Source organism: Ictalurus furcatus, chromosome 28 (genome assembly GCF_023375685.1).
Source record: "Ictalurus furcatus strain D&B chromosome 28, Billie_1.0, whole genome shotgun sequence".
In the NCBI taxonomy this organism is placed as follows: domain Eukaryota; kingdom Metazoa; phylum Chordata; class Actinopteri; order Siluriformes; family Ictaluridae; genus Ictalurus; species Ictalurus furcatus.
In genome coordinates, this window is record NC_071282.1 from 2426606 (window position 1) to 2443717 (window position 17112).

The 17112-nt window shown below is 46.5% G+C and overlaps 1 protein-coding gene across 6 annotated transcripts in view; it reads right to left on the bottom strand.

The window, feature by feature from the left end:
• klhl13 (kelch-like family member 13) overlaps positions 1-17112 on the bottom strand; it is a 36298-nt gene that overhangs the window by 5761 nt on the left and 13425 nt on the right. For 3 of the 6 annotated variants that reach the window (XM_053617484.1, XM_053617483.1, XM_053617482.1), the window contains 5 exons: positions 9287-9428; positions 6598-6730; positions 5925-6121; positions 2953-3748; positions 327-440 (listed from right to left, as the gene is read on the bottom strand). In XM_053617484.1, coding sequence (XP_053473459.1) covers positions 327-440; positions 2953-3748; positions 5925-6121; positions 6598-6730; positions 9287-9428 — 1382 coding nt within the window. The other 3 variants (XM_053617486.1, XM_053617487.1, XM_053617485.1) reach the window with 3 other exon arrangements.

The following is a 17112-nucleotide window of genomic DNA, read 5'->3' on the forward strand; positions in this document are numbered from 1 at the left end:
GCTCAGACACACGTTCAGACAGACGGCGAGACGCTCAGACAGACGCCAAGCCACACCCAGTCACTGACACACAGACTCACAGACAGCCAGACCCATTCACCCCTAAGCAGGTGTCCAGCCATCCAGACCAAGACCCCAGGAGACAGACACGCAGACACAACAGAGCTAACACAATCCTCAAATCCTGGATGTAATATTTATGACTCAGCCCAATGTGGGCGTGGCATTTGTGTGTGTTTGCATACGGTCACATTAAAACAGCAGCTTTCTTCTATAGCGTGTGTGTGTGTCTGTGTCTGTGTATGGGGTTATGGCACGAGTCTCACCTGAAATGTACATGTAACCTCCGTAGACCGTTCCTGCGTGACCGTAGTGAGGCTCGCTCATCTTGGCCACGTACGTCCACTCGTTCGTCCTGGGGTTATAACACTCCACCGTTGCTGCACTCGGAAAGAGAGAAAGAGGGACAGACAGTGAGAGAGAGAACATGGTGGGAAAATTCAAAACGTGAACTTTGATATTTTCTAGATTCGTTACACAAAGTGAAACCTTTCGAGCCTTTTTTCGTTTTTAACCTCGACGATTACGGCTCACGGAAATCAAAACTCCAGGATCTCAAAACAGAGAGATGTTGTGGAAGAACCTGACGCCAGCAGTTCATGTGAGGAAACACACCAACATCCCAGAGTTGAAGCTGTTCTGTACTGAGGAACGGGATAAAACTCCTCCGAGCCGACGTGCAGGACCGATCAACAGTTACCGCAAACGTTTATCTGCAGTTATTGCTGCACGACGAGGTCACACCAGATACCGAAAGCAAAAGGTTCACATACTTTTACCCCTCACAGATATGTAACATTTTTGCCTCGTTTGTTTAACTGGGTTCTCTTTATCTCCTTTCAGGACACGTGGGAAAATCTGATGACGTTTTAGGTCGCATTTATGCAGACATCTCGAAAACTCTAAAAAGGGGTTCACAAACTTTCAAGCACGCCTCCTGACCGATCAGATCAGAGAACTCAACTTCACACGACTACTTACTAGCTCTTTAATTAAAGCTGGTGATGATCACCGGAGACTCCGGCGCGCCGCACTTAAAGACCAGAGCTCTTTAAACACAGTCCCACCGTCCCATGATGATGACCTCATCCTCCCTGACGGACCGACGGCCAAGAAGACCTCGCCTCTTAAAATACTATATCCCACGTTTCTCCGTGAAAAGGAAAAAAAATATGAGAAAATCCTTCCGGATCGTCGTCTCCGGACTTTTCCGGGGATTTATCGACGCCGATGTATTTAATCGTGTTCATTTCTGCTGCGGAACGCTAAACCGGGACAGATGGTCAGAAGTCGTTTGTCAGTAAGAGGGGTAATGTGTTAATTACCTCAAAAGGTCATTTGTTAATTACGTTTAAACATCAGGTTCAGGAGATAATGAGCTGAAAATCTGCTCATTTTAATAACATCTTTTATTTATACAGCAGTGCTGACGACGCATGCGTGCGTGCACACACACACACACACACACACACACACACACACACACACACACACACACACACGTTTAAGGAAGAAAGGACGTAAAATAAAAGCAAGAGCTAAAACCAGTAACAAAAAGAAAGAATTTTAAAAAAAAGGAAAGAAAAGAAAGAAAGAGATCAAAGTAGAACTAAAAGAAAGGATCACATGACCTTTAAAGATAGAAAGAAGACAAAATCAGTCACTGAAGAAAAAAAAGGAAAAAAAAAAAAAAGATCAGAACTAAAAGAAAATCAAGCAAACGTTAGACAAAGGGAAAAGAAAGAAGTAAAACACCACGAGAAGGAAGAAGTCGAATCGGTAACAGAAAGAAAAGAAGTCAAAGTAAAGGACTAAAAGAAGTCGTCATCTTTGAAAGAAAGAAAGAAAGAAAAGAACTAAAAGTAAACCTAAACGAAAGAAATCAAGGTCGCTTTTTAAAAAAAAAAAAAGGACAAGAAGAAAGAAAGAAAGAAAGAAGTAAAATAACAGAAAAAGAGGTCAAATCAGTATAAAGAAAGAAAGAAGGACAGAAAATAACCGAAAGAAATGAAGTCAACTTTAAACAAAAAGAAAAAGTCAATAAACACAATAGGTTAAACGTAATGAGAAATCAATAATCCGTAACGGATGAACAGTAACAGTGGCTTATATATATATATATATATATATATAAAAATGTACAAATAAATCTGCCCAGAGAATTTTCAAATCAAATAAAACAAACATCACTGATTTAAAAATCACTTCTACTCTTGCCCCACGTGTGCAGAACACAGTGTGCATGTGTGCGCACGCGCGTGTGTGTATAGACGGCACGCGAGCTCACGGTACGAAGCCGATAGAAAGAGGGAAAAAAAAAAGCAAAAAAACAAAAGTAATTTAATTCAGAGCAATAAAATCCACTTGACCGGCATGACTCCGGTCGCCATGGTAACAGAGACTGTGGAAACGTGGCTCGGTGGAGCAGGAAGGAGTGTGTGTGTGTGTGTGTGTGTGTGTGTGTGTAAAAATCCCCTTCCTGTGGTTTGAGGAGAACGTCTCCATTCTTTATTTAGCTGCTCAGCTCCTTTCTGTGGTCTGCGGTAGAAGTGTGTTGGTGTAATTTAATGGGAGTGGCACTCTGTGTGTGTGTGTGTGTGTGTGTGTGTGTGTGTGTGTAAGGAAATGTCCTTGAGAGTGTACTGTGTGTGTGTGTTCGCTTGGATACGTGTTAAATCCTGACATTACTCCTCCCTCACACGATTCCCTACGTTCCTCTGGAGCTTTCCATCCTGACTACAACCTCCAGGCTCGGCCGTTACCATGGTGACCAAACCGCTGACCCCCCGTGTCTGGCTCTAATTAAACCTGGCAAGCAGATTACCACACCCTTCCGGAGGATGGAACACACACTTAGACAACAAGCCACGCCCCCCGGCGACTCCCACTCACCGAGCTCTCCCGCGGCGTTCCTGCCTCCGACGGCGTACAGGTGGCCCTTGAGTGCGCTCAGATGGAAGAAGGTCCGCTTCTCGTTGAGGCAGGCCACCTGCATCCAGCGGTTGTAGCGCGGGTCGTAGCGGAACGCCGTATCCACCGCGGTCTTCCCCTTGGTGTCGTAGTTGCTCTGCCCGCCGACGACGTACAGGAAGTTGCCGATGACCGCGATGCCGTGCTGGTAGCGAGGCGCGTCCATCGGCGCCAACGCTCGCCACTCGTGCGCCTTCTCGTCGAACAGACGCAGCTCCTTACTGACGACCAGCTGCTGGCGCAGGACGCCACCCAGAGTCACTAAGTGCGCACTGTCGGAGCGGATGGCCGTGCGCTCGGACTGCATCACCGGCTGCATGTAGGGCATCATCTGGTAGTTGCTGGCCTCCAGCAGCAGGTTGACGCAGGCATTGTCCGTGCGCATGAAGTCCACCGTCTGCACGTGGTTGATGAGCTCGCTCGGGCTCATCAGCGGGAAGCGGACGTTGCGCATGAGGCGGGCCGCGTGCTCCATGCGCCCGTCCTCCGCCCGCAGCCAGCGGCACGCCGCTTTAAACAGCTCCAGCTCACTGCAGCGCCGCAGACCGTTGGAAGACAGAGCGAAGGCTAGTCTCTCCACGGGCAGTTTCACGAACTCGCCCGTCCCCAGCAGCGCCGGGAAGTTCTTCAGGATGAAGTTGTTCACGTATTTGTCCACCTCGGCAAGGTTGTACGCGCTAGCGATGCGCCCCACCTCCACGCAGTTCTCCAGAGACACCTACCGAAGGAGAAGAACCGTCACGTCAGAGGCTGCTGGCTAAACAAGAGCCTTCAGGACGATCTTCACCTACCAGGCTAGTCATAACGAAGGACATTTCAGCTCTACCACTGTCTCACTGCCTCAGTGTCTCACTGCCTTCTCAATTTCAAAACTCTGGAAAATAATCATTTGGGACATAATGAAACAATTTCATCGTGACTGTAAAAATACTATTTTTTACTGCCGTACTGACAACACTGTTCTATTACACACTAACCTGAACATCGCCTCGGATTATACTTCTTTCACCCACATTATTTTTGAAAATCTGAGGCTTTTTATCCATTTAGAGCTACAATTAACATCACGGAACATCAGTGAAACAAGAAAACGTAAAGCCCTGAAGTCTCGTGGTGGAAAACACACTGGACACTCGTTTCATGAGATGTTCAATAACCCGAGAAAAGTTAGAGAGAAAAGTTCTCCAGATCAACGATTATGTGTTTGTTATACCTGGGATTAATGGATGGATGAACAGATGGAATAATGGATGGATTAACGGACGGACGGACGGATGAACGGATTAACAGATGGATGGATAAATGGATTACTGGATGGATTAACGGATGGATGGATAAATGGATGGATGGAAGGATTAATGGATGGACGGATGGATGGATTAAAGGATTACTGGATGGATTAAGGGATGGATAAATGGATGGATGGATTAATGGATGGATGGATTAATGGATGGATAAATGGATGGATGGATGGATTAAGGAATGGATTAACAGATAGATAAATGGATGGATGGATGGATGGATGGATGGATAAATGGATGGATGGATTAACGGATGGATAAATGGATGGATGGATTAACGGATGGATAAATGGATGGATGGATGGATTAATGGATGGATGGATGGATGAACGGATGGATGGATGGATTAAGGGATGGATGGATGGATTAAGGGATGGATTAAGGGATGGATTAAGGGATGGATGGATTAAGGGATGGATTAAGGGATGGATGGATGGATTAAGGGATGGATTAAGGGATGGATGGATGGATTAAGGGATGGATGGATGGATGAACGGATGGATGGATGGATTAACGGATGGATAAATGGATGGATGGATGGATTAATGGATGGATGGATGGATGAACGGATGGATGGATGGATTAAGGGATGGATTAAGGGATGGATTAAGGGATGGATTAAGGGATGGATTAAGGGATGGATTAAGGGATGGATGGATGGATTAAGGGATGGATTAAGGGATGGATTAAGGGATGGATTAAGGGATGGATTGATGGATTAAGGGATGGATTAAGGGATGGATGGATGGATTAAGGGATGGATGGATGGATTGATTGATTCCAGAGGGAAACTGTTTTGAATCAGTGAATGAATTAACTTGGAGAAAATGAATCAAGACCTTCTGACCAATCAGAATCAAGAATTCGACAGCACAGTGGTGTAAATTCAGTGGAATCAAGATGTACGTCAATTTTTTTTATTTTAATTTCAATTTTTAAAAACCCCACTCTGTTCTCAGGAGTATATAGTTCAGGAGTTCTCAGGAGTATATAGTTCAGTACATGTTTTCAGTACAAACCAAAATAAAAGCGAACCCCGTCGCTCGTGTTAGAGTGCTGCTGCTTACAAACACCACGTTTTTATTTCGTCTCAGCTGAGCATAAACAGCGCTCAGGACCGACTCGTCTTGTGAGAAAACAAACTCGGATAATAAAGCGGCCGAGCGAGTAAATTCCTCCTAATTCTATCGCCGCGGCCGTTACCGGGCTCGTATCGCCGTAATTGAACGCGTCCCGACAAAGCTGTATTAAAAGCAGAGCTGGGTACGAAAACGTAATAAATCGCCGCACGCCTGGTGTGTGTAAGCCAAGCTCGCGCAGGAGACGCAGCAGCGAGGAACGCGCATAAACATGCGCCGCGCGTCGTCTCTAACGATCCGCCTGGGCTCACGGAGGCCTCGCTAATCAGCTGACGACCTAAATAAAGCTTGCTGGAGCGGAGACGCCGTAAAGCCCGTTAGCGTCGGATTCCGATCGCTCAGAAGGTAGTGATCGATTACGCGTTCGTTTCTATAGCAACAGCTCATTCACAGGGACCCGTGTTGTAATTTATTGGCTAGAACAATGAGTAAAATCGTATGATCGTCGATGTACCCCGGAGATGAGGAACACTTTGCAGAAGTCGAGCACCGGGAGGATCTGCAGGAAGCTGGCCGCCTCCAGGGTGTCCTGCAGGTTCTCCATGTTGAGCGAGAGCTTGGCGGTGTAGATGAAGTCGATGATCTTCTTCAGGCCGACGCGGTTCACGCCGTGCAGCTTGATGCACATCAGGTCCTGCTCCTTCATCCCACCTGAGAGGCCGAGGGACATCAGACGGAAAAGAATTAGATGGAAACGATTCTAAAAGGATTTAAAATTCATTCTACAGAATCACAGAAGTAGGTGTTTGTCGGGGCTCGACTGTATATCTTTCAGCTCCACACAGAGGCAGGAAGAAAGAGCAGGTCTATAACGTGAACCCTGTATTTTATAATTCATCAAAAGCAGGGCGAGACGTCGCGTCACATCACAGCACGAGCTTCGCCGTACACGCGACACACTCGTACACACGGAGCACGAAAACAACAACAACAACAAAAAGAATCAAGCTTCTAATGCCTTCAGAAATAATTTTTAAAAAAAATAGCAAGCTAATATATATATGTGAAGTGATTTTAATTCAGTGGGCGGAGCCACAGCTACAATCAAAGACACGTTCTTATTAATAATAAATGAAACAGAACTCAGTTGCGCGGCAGGCTCGTGCGTGAACCCAGCGCGCACTTACCTGTGAACATGGCTTTGAAATAGTCGCTGGATGACGCCATCATGGCTCGGTGGACAGGAAACGCTTCGTCGCCGTCGCCGGCCACCAGCGTGACGTCGCACAGCAGCCCCTCTATCCTCAACTGGTCGAAACCCTGAGACACGGACAGAGATGAGGAACGTCAGCCAGAAAGCGCGCCGAAAACCCGAGTCAGCATTAAGGATTCAGCAGTGCCGGGGGGGGGTTGGGGTGGTAGGGAATCGTAAACTAATCTCTTTCAGTTAGAGTTCTTCGGTGGTTGCTGCGGCTAAAAATTTTAGGCTGGATTTTTTTTCCCAAAAATTCGCGCTGCTCGAATTGGCGGAATCGTAAAAAAAAAAAAAATAAAAATAATAATCGCACAGAATTGTTTCGCGCACTCTGTCGCAGCGATCTTTGTTGGTAAACGAAAGCCTTCAACTGCACTCGACGTCACATGACGTGTCTCGGAACAAATCTGTGGAAAACCCGCGCTACTTTTGGGGGCAAATAAATAAATAAATAAACAAACAAACAAACAAATAAATCGCGAGCTCCTCCGATAGTCGCAGCGTTTGCTCGAGTTTGCGTTCGCTCCTGGAGGGACCGAGTGCATTACAGGAACTCGGTACACCAGGGGGTTCCCAAAACAGAGGCTGGGGTCGAGAGAGAAACTCACGATCTTCTCTTTTCCATCGATTCGTTTTCTTTTCACAACTTCAGATTAGGAGTAGCGAAGTGAAATGATCCACTCTGCGGTCGTAACAGTAACGCCATGGCCTGTTGTGTTTACTTCCCATGATTCCAAATCTGGAATATTATTTAATTTATTTTTTTTTTTAAAAAGAAAGTTGCATGGTCAGATCTTGGAGTCTGAAGAAAAAAAAAAAAAGTTCTCGATCTACACCCCGATGAAGGCGCGAATCTCCACCGCTCGCTAAACGCAAGCAGCGTGAGGTGTGCGCGTTGATGAGCTGCTGGCCCGATCCCACTTTACGATTGCGTCACCGTGGAAACGAGACCATAATAATTCAGATGACCTAGTTCACGCGTCATGATTAGGAAGCAACGGATAAAAGTCGAGGAGAACGAGCGGCATGAGAGGACACCAGGACATGTTTCTTCCGGAGCGACGATATCGCACGTCAGTGCTGGTGTACTAGCTAGAGCTGGTAAGGGTGTTGTCATGGTTACAGATTTTTTGTTTTTGTTTTTGCAGGCAACGACAGAGAAAGAAAAAGAGGATAAGATTTCATGGCTTCTTTCCCCAACATCAGCTTTCATCTTCAACACCACTACAGACGCACGTCTGAGTGCGTGTCTTTATGTAGGCCATTTTGTTCCAAACCGAGATACACTGCACGTGTGCGCGCGCACGCGCACACACACACACCCTCCCTACTAAATCTGTTGATTAATATTGATTCAATTAAACTCTGATTAAGCAGCCAATAATTGTGTGTGAACACCGAGCTCAGTTTCAATACTTCATTAAGCCACATCAATCTCCTCTCTGATTCACACACACACACACACACACACACACACACACACACACACACACACACACAGCAGCAACGTGCATATTCCAGGGCAATGAGCATCAGAGAGATGTGTAAAACAAATTTTTTTATAAAAAGACAGAGGCCACTCCTCCTCAGTGTGTTCGACATGCAGCGGCCACGCCTCCTTCAGGGTAATCGACATGCAGCGGCCACGCCTCCTTCAGGGTAATCGACATGCAGCGGCCACGCCTCCTTCAGGGTAATCGACATGCAGCGGCCACGCCTCCTTCAGTGACATTGACAGAGGCTGCGCCTCCTTTAGTGTGATCGAGACCGAGGCCACGCCTCCTTCACTGACACACAGATGCCACAAAGATGCCACTGGGCTCGACACACACAGCCTACTTATCTGTGGTCGCTTCTGAGGAAGGACTAGACATGTTTCTCCTTTGTCTGTCGTTTCCCATTCTGTCCATCCTGATAATGGAGTGTGACAGCTGTCAATGCTGTCGTCATGGCGATTGTTAGTGTGATCTCATCATGGAAACGGCAACCGCCACTAATGGGGACATTACGAGGATATTACAAAGACTCAATCAGCCTGAGGGCAATATCTCTCTCACACACACACACACACACACACACACACACACACACACACGGTTGCCAGGTGACCTGCTGTCAGTTGCTAATGAACTTTCTCATGTGTAACATGAGCCATGGTGATAATGATGATCAGAAAGGGTGAGGCATGTGCATCGGGATGCCAGACCACACTGTGACGACCTTCACACACACACACACACACACACGTGTATGTGTCCCTGTGGCGTGGCACCCGTGAAGACAGATGGTCGCGTTCTGTACACTTCTTGTCATGACGCAACGTTTAATTAGAACTGAAACTCGCTGTGACGCTGGAGAAACGTTCTGCTGCGTGCAACCAGGACAACGCTTCCTTTCTCACGGCGAATAAACACGGCAAAACGCCACGCGAGCCTCAGACACGATGCAGAACCGGTCGTTGCCCTCGTGCACAAAATAAGGCCCACTGCACCTCTGAAGCATAAGCCAGGGGGTCTGGACATTTTGTCTACTACTGCTCATTGCCCACACAAGATAAATCACAAGTGATAGGGTCTCGCTCTCTCCCTCACACACACACACACACACACACACACACTTACCTGTAGGACGACGGAGCTGTGCGTGTTACTGGTGAAGAAGCGGGTGTTGCCCGTCTTGGATGCCTGCAGGTGGGAAGAGAGCCCCATCTCACCACAGCCAAGAGACACCTTCATATGAGCATCATCATCCTCCACCAGGGATCTACACACACACACACACACACACACACACACACACACACACACACACACACACACACACGGAGAGGGAGAAGATAAGGGGTGAGACGTGGTAGGTCATTATGACAGCGCTGACTGTGAGTAGCATGTCATTCAACAACACCGTGAGATAATACACCATGATAATGACACCTAAAATAACTACAGGACCTTCACCTCATATCGGAGTTCGGGTAATTACCGGCTTCTGGCTTTCAAAACGTGCCGTACTGTTACGGACCGTGTGCGTTTCCATAGAAACCTTTATTTTCCAAGCCCAACATCTTGTAATTACCACAATTCCAATACGTAAAGGACAGATCTAATCAGGCATAATCAGGTCAGTGATGACGAAGCTCTTCTACCATCAGCAAAATAAACACGGAACAAAGCAGCCGAAACGCCTCTCCGCTCCCCTCATCACCGTGACCCCGTCGCATAGCAAGCTGCTGGTCTGACCCTGATCGTCATTCGTCCTCTACAAAACAGCGGGAAGAGAGTTTTTTTCCATTCAAATGGAGGTGTAGAGATTCTTGGATTAAAAAAACAAAACAAAACAAACCATGCTCCAGTCGGAATATCGGATGCAGTGTGTATTGGGTAAGGGAGGCAGGCGATGGTGACGGAGTGTCTCTGTCAAATTCGATACCACAGACCATCTTTTAGTGCTGCCGTTTGGAGTTTACAAACGCCATCAGTATGCGATTCCTTTACTTCCAAGAGTGTGTTCATCTCTCAATCATGATTCTTCTTGCCTGTCAGGTCTTAGTAAAGAAGATGGAGGTGAGGCCTAGGAACCTGTCAGTCCCAGAGAAAGAGGCATAACCCAGGTATCCGTCAGTCCCAGTAAAGGAGGCAGAGGCGTGGCCTACTAATCAGTCAATCATAATAAAGGAGGCAGAGGCGTGGCCTACTAATCAGTCAGTCATAATAAAGGAGGCAGAGGCGTGGCCTACTAATCAGTCAATCATAAAGGAAGCAGAGGTGTGGCCTACTAATCAGTCAATCATAAAGGAAGCAGAGGTGTGGTCTACTAATCAGTCAATCATAATAAAGGAGGCAGAGGCGTGGCCTACTAATCAGTCAATCATAATAAAGGAGGCAGAGGCGTGGCCTACTAATCAGTCAATCATAATAAAGGAGGCAGAGGCATGGCCTTCTAATCAGTCAATCATAAAGGAAGCAGAGGCGTGGCCTACTAATCAGTCAATCATAAAGGAGGCAGAGGCGTGGCCTACTAATCAGTCAATCATAATAAAGGAGGCAGAGGCGTGGCCTACTAATCAGTCAGTTCCTGTGAGGCAGGCAGAGGCATGACCTATGAACCAGTCAGTCCAAGTAGGGGGTGTGGTCTGTCCACAATGGTACCAGGGAAGAAGGTGTGGCCTCTGGAGCTTCTTAGGCTTTAGTAAAGTGGAAGTGACTTTTGTGACGTGTTCTCTGTATAACGCAATCGTTCTCCGTTCCTTAAAGCGAACGCTTTATTGTGATTAAAATCTAACAGCCAGACGAATATATTAACTCAAACTGAACCACAGCTTTATCAAAAGAGAGTTTTTATCACGTCATATTGAACCACGGACTCCTTATATCTACATCTTTCTATACGGTGTATCGTCTCAGGAGCACACACGCGCCTCAGTTCTTCACTAGTGATTAGAGCTGATGAAATGCTTCAGCAGCAAGATAGACTCGAAATCGACAGATGGTGCTATTGATGTCTTAGTTCCACATGAATAAAGTCTGTCCTGCTTGGAGCGTTACAGTATTACTGAGATAATGCCCTAATGATGTTAGCGAGGACATTTAATCCACATTAATCCTTGCATGGCTGCCTAGAGCATCAATACAGAGCCTAATCTTAAAGGACGCTACAGGCGGCAGGGTTCAGCACCCCCCCCCCCAAAACAAGAAAGCCTTCGGATCAATAACGAGGTTGTTGAAACACGCTCATTTTTTTTTTTCCTCTGTGCAATTCCTTGTTTGACATTAAAGAGCGACTGCAATGACCTGCAGCCCTAAAGCAAGTCCACAGTAATAAAAAAGGAAAGAAATGAAGCAGCTATGACAAAGCACAAGAAAAACAGTATTAAGCTGGAGGACAGAGGAGTAAAAAAAAAAAAAAAAAAAAAAAAAAAAAAAAAAAGGAAAATATGTTGAACAGTAGCTATGATGCTTGATTTTGTGTGTCTGTATTAAATAATAAAAAAAAGAAAATAATTTTTTAAAATAACGACACTAGGGTAAGGTATGAGGTAAGACTTTCCTCATGCACTAAATCTCGTTAAGATAAAAATAAAATAAATAAAATAAAAAAATAAATAAAAAGGTTCTACACAGGACTTTCATATTGTACTATTGGACCAATCTTGGCTTGCTTCCACTGCACGCATAATAAAGGTTAAGATTCCGTCTGAAAAGGTTTATCGCACGGCATACTAACCAAAACACGAGTAGACTTTCGTTAACACCTGCGAATCTTCAAAACCTGTGCGATGCTGCCCGGGTCAGCCTTAATTAGAATACCACGCAGGCTGAATATCGTGTCGCCGATAATCGGCAAATAACCGCTGCTCTGGTGCAGATGACCGAGCGAGACGGAACGGGAAAGGAAATATAAGAAGGGGAAGCGCTGAGAAGAGGCTGAAACGAGATCTCTCTCCAGCAGTCAGCCCATCCTGCTCTCCCGCTGCGGCATTAGCATAACATATTCCTTTAATAATTCATGATTAAGGGACACGCACACCCAGACCGTCATTAGGAGGTGCAGGAAGTGTGCTGCAGGTACAGGCCAAGAGAACATCTGTTACTGCCACACGCACACATGCACTGACCTCGACACACTCCGCTTTTATTACCCAACATCCCTTTCAACTCAGCTGGAACGTTTCCAAGTGTGGACACACACACACACACACACACACACACACACCTTGTGCTCTTTTCTGTCTTTCAACTCAGGGCGATGGGATGGCGTTCGACCAGCCGGGTCCATGTGTCGGCCAAGCAAAACGTCAACGTGTTTGACGGTTGTCTTGTAAACGCAAGTGACCAACAACAACAACAACAACAACAACAACAACAAAAACCCCAAAAACACCACATCCGAGAAAAACAGCAAGAGAGACGAAGTAATCCACGAGCTTGTGCTGAGAATTAAAACCTTCGTCAGAAAGTTCTAGAGCCGACGACGGTCGAGAAACCGCGGTACATTTCTCATCAGAGGACGCGCGATGAAGCCCGCTTCCTGAGTTACAACCAACGCTCAAGAACTCCTTCATCTCCATGGAATATCGCTCGAGAACCTTCTAGATTTCTACAGACTAAGGGCTGTATTCAGAGCTCCAACAGTTACGTGAATATTTAACCCTCCTATTATGTCATGGGGGTGTCCCATTTCCACATTCGAGATGAATGAAATACTGCTTAATCTCGATTTTATCGACGTTCCTCATTTAGGATCACGACCTCGAAAATACGCAAATGTTTCTTCTTAATGGACGTAACACCCCCACACAGGGGTAACTTCACACACTTAAAATCGGCATCCCGTGTTTATGCGTTTCTGTAAAGCTGCTTTGAGGCAAGGTCCGTTATTAAAAAGTGCTACACGAATAAAGTCGGATTGAATTGAATGTAACGATGCACTAGTGTAAGAATAAACCCACCTCAGGGTGGATTAAGTGACTGTGAGGGGATTATTCTCCTGTGACAGGACCTCCTGGATTGTTTTACTCCTCTTACACCACGGCAATCTGCCGAGGATTACACGGACCTCGTAGAAATATTTCAAATGAAGCATCGGGGTTTTTATTTCTCCCCCGGATCTGCACTGCTTCCATTTCCTTCTGATGTCAGAGTCACTAGTGTGAGGTGAAAATTAAATCCCTGTGTTTCCTTTCATCACTGCGAGATTAAACACCTTTGTCCATGATGCTAGAGCTGAGTGTAAAAAGTGTGTGTGTGTGTGTGTGTGTGTGTGTGTGTGAGAGAGAGAGAGCGAGAGAGACGTCAGTCAACATTCCTCTCTCTCTAACTCTCCTTCCTTCCCTCCCTCTCACTCACACACACACACTCCCTCCCTCTCTCTCTCCCTCCCTCCTGCCAGAGTAATGATGGAGGAATAAAAGACCCATTACATGATAAATGTGTTTTCAGAGGAATAACGCGAGGTGTGCAAGAGAGACATCCATTTTCTGTTCCTTAACGGCGTACGAGGGCAAAGAAGTGACGAGAGAGGTATGACATATTTTACGGTCATGGCAATTATGCTAAAACGGTTACGCGACAGCCGGTCAGCCGAGACGTGGCAGTTTCGCACGTCTATATTCAGCAGGAGGACGCCTAGATAGGGAGCCTTGGCTGGGTTTGGGTCTAGTCGGTGTTAACATCGGGTAGAAATAAAAAATAAAAAAATCTTTCGAGCTCGGCACATTCCGACAAAGATTCGAAAGCTATCGAGCTCGAGTTGTCTCGTAGATCGCAGACTAGCTGAGCGCTGGCCACGCCCCCGACTTCAACACAACTGCACTTGGGTAGCCGGAGTCCAACGTCTACACCGGATTGGTCATCGATACGACGCTACCGCTTACCACAGAAAACACCTTCTATTAAAAGTCCTCTGTAAATGCTCTAGCGGAATCGATAACAACGGCAGGGTCATTCCTACGTTCCCAGGGTCCCGCGTTCGCCACGTCAATATTCTGTTAATACACGTCAAGTAAACTTAAAAGATCCAAAAGATTTTACGTAGGACTCCGGATTCGTTTCCTTTCCATCCCTCGTCCAGACTCGAAATTTTACGGAGACGTTCCAAACGAACTAGGTTGCACATACAGCCCACGTCCGTGCTGGTCTAAAAATAGCTCAGTCTACGTCCGTACGGTTCAACGCCGTGTATGCTAAACTGACGGAACGCCGTCCTGCAGAATAGAATTTACAACGGGAAAAGGAACAAGACGTTAAGCCGAGTACGAACACGTCCTGGCTCTCGCTCACGCCGAAGTCGAATGCCCCCCGGCTTTAAAAAAAAAAAAAAAAAAAAAAAATCACCACGTGTTCGTCGCATACCGTATAAATCCGGGGAACATAGGACCCTGGGGACACCCCCTCGAGGTCAACCTGACATCAGAGTGCTATCTTCTCACAGGAAATACAAAAGCACCAACATCAGAAAATATTTGACAGAAGCGCAGGTGAAGAGAAGCGTTCGTTTCTTACGTGACGGGACACGTTCCTGCTAATCCTGTATCAGTACTCCGCAATAAAATCCCACATTCCTTATAGTCCCTCCCCCCACGCCAAGCACGATGGCGGTGGAATATTATTCAGAACGGAGCCTTTTCTCAAGAACGCGTCGACACGTCCGAGTGAAACGTTGAGATTTCAGACATTTCCGTGGCGTTTCGACAGAGGCTCCGCCCTCGCTAGGACAAGACTAGCTAGTTAACCACCCTTAGCTAGCTTGTGGTCTAGAGGGATTGACCGGTTACCTAGCAACAGAATTCTCACAGCTTTAACCATCTGAACATCGAACAGGGATCGTCCGTCGTCTTCGTTTTAAATGACCCACCTCGGGTAGTTTTACTTTTTCTACGCGCACACACGCACAATATATTATTACAAATGCCTTACGTGTTTCAACCAAGACTCATGCACCATAATGGACAGTTACAGATACCAAACTGACGTGTGTGTGTGTGTGTGTGTGTGTGTGTGTGTGTTAGTGTTAATTTAGCCTCGTGAGCATGAAACAGATAGATCCAGCAGATTGAGCTCTCTAAATATAGCCTACCTAGCCTACTATGCCCCCCCACCACACACACACACACACACACACTGTAGGCAGCAGCAGTAGAGGGAATGTTAGGAGACACAGTGAGAGGACAAAAGCACCCTACAGCAAAACTCTCTCTCACCACACACACACGTAAAAAAATAGTGACAAGGCCACAGCTGGGTTTGCTGAATAAAGCTGATCCGAGTCCCTGATCCACGTGCACGCGCGCGCACACACACACACACACACACACACACAGTGTGATCCCCAGTCAGTAATGTAATGGGAGTTGAGTATAATACTGTAAAACAAGGGTTGCCAGGTCTGTGTTTTTCATAGTCCTGGCGCTGAAGGTTGATTTTATTTTTGTCGATTTTGGGTTAAACAGTCAGCCTAAACCCTTTTCATTCTAAACACACACACACACACACACACACACACACACACACACACACTAAATGTGAATGGTAGGGTTTTGGATATAATTGCAGACTGCAGTAACGTTTCAGAGAAAAACAACCGATTCCTCTGCGTACGAGTCATCTCTCCAGACCCCCCCACCCAACATGGCTTCTACACCAAACTAGCAAACTAGCACGGTAGCACAGCTGCAAACGCCGCGAACAAGAAGATCCTAGCTAGGTCGAGAGAGAGAGAGAGAGAGAGAGAGAGAGAGAGAGAGAAGACGGAAGTTTACCATAAAAACTCTGATGTACGTCGAACCAGCAGCGAGGTGAGAGTCTGTTGCGAGCACTCCATTTTAAGACACCTAAGCCCCGCCCACATGTTTTTTTTTTATTGGCTCAAATATAGCCACAGATATCATTGCGTGATGCGAAAGCAACCATTCTCTTGCAGCCCACGTCCTTTCCCCTTCTGTGATTTGCACATTCACGCGCTTCCTCCTGAAACAGGAAGTCCGAGTGACACCGCGTCGAAGCTCTTGAGCCATTTAACCCAACAGGACTCGAGGTACACCACACGCCCGGCGAATCTAAAACAAACCCGACAGTCGCACAGTGAGCCGGCTAAACACGAAGAACCTCGTAGTTATTAACCAGCGCAGACGGCGCACAAGAAGGAACCAGGTTCTCAGTCAGGAGGAAGAGACCGTTCGGGAGAAACGCGTCACGGGACCGTGACCTCACGCACATTCCTCCATCTTCAAGATGAAGAAACTCCAACGAGTTCTCTTTTTCCCCCCTCCCTCAAACGTGACTTAACAAGCTGCACCTGTAACACAAGACACGCCCCCTGGGGGCAGGACATATACTGTTCTAGACCAGGTTTCATTGGATGGAGATGGAGGCGTGCCTGGATATCAAAACACTATCCAAATGAATAAAACCTTCATCTCGGTGTACTCGTATAGGACGATGATGATGATGAAGCTACTGGACTCTGTTCTTTCAGTTAGATGAATCCAGGCGAGTACTTCAGTAGCACTTCAATATTTTACACTTCTGACCAACAAAACACGATCGAGTTTAAACTCGCGCTAGTTACGCTACGCCAGTGAACCTCCCCAGAACACACGACCAGTACTGACCGTACACTGAGACAGACAGAAAGACAGACAGACAGAGAGAGAGAGACAGACCGAGAGAAAGTGAGAGAAAGAGACCGAAAGACAAAGTCAGAGAGACAGACACAGAGAGAGTGAGAGATACTGGCAAAGACAGACCAAGAGAAAGAAAGAGAGACAGAGACTGAAAAACAGAGAGAAAGACAGAAAAACAGAGAGAGAAAGAATGTCAGAGAGACAGATAGAAAACTAGAGAGCTAGAGAGAGAGAGAGAGAGACAGAAAGACAGAGAGACAGAATGGCAGACAGATAGATAGAGTGAGAGAAAGAATGAGAGAGAGAGAGACAGAGAGAAAGAGACAG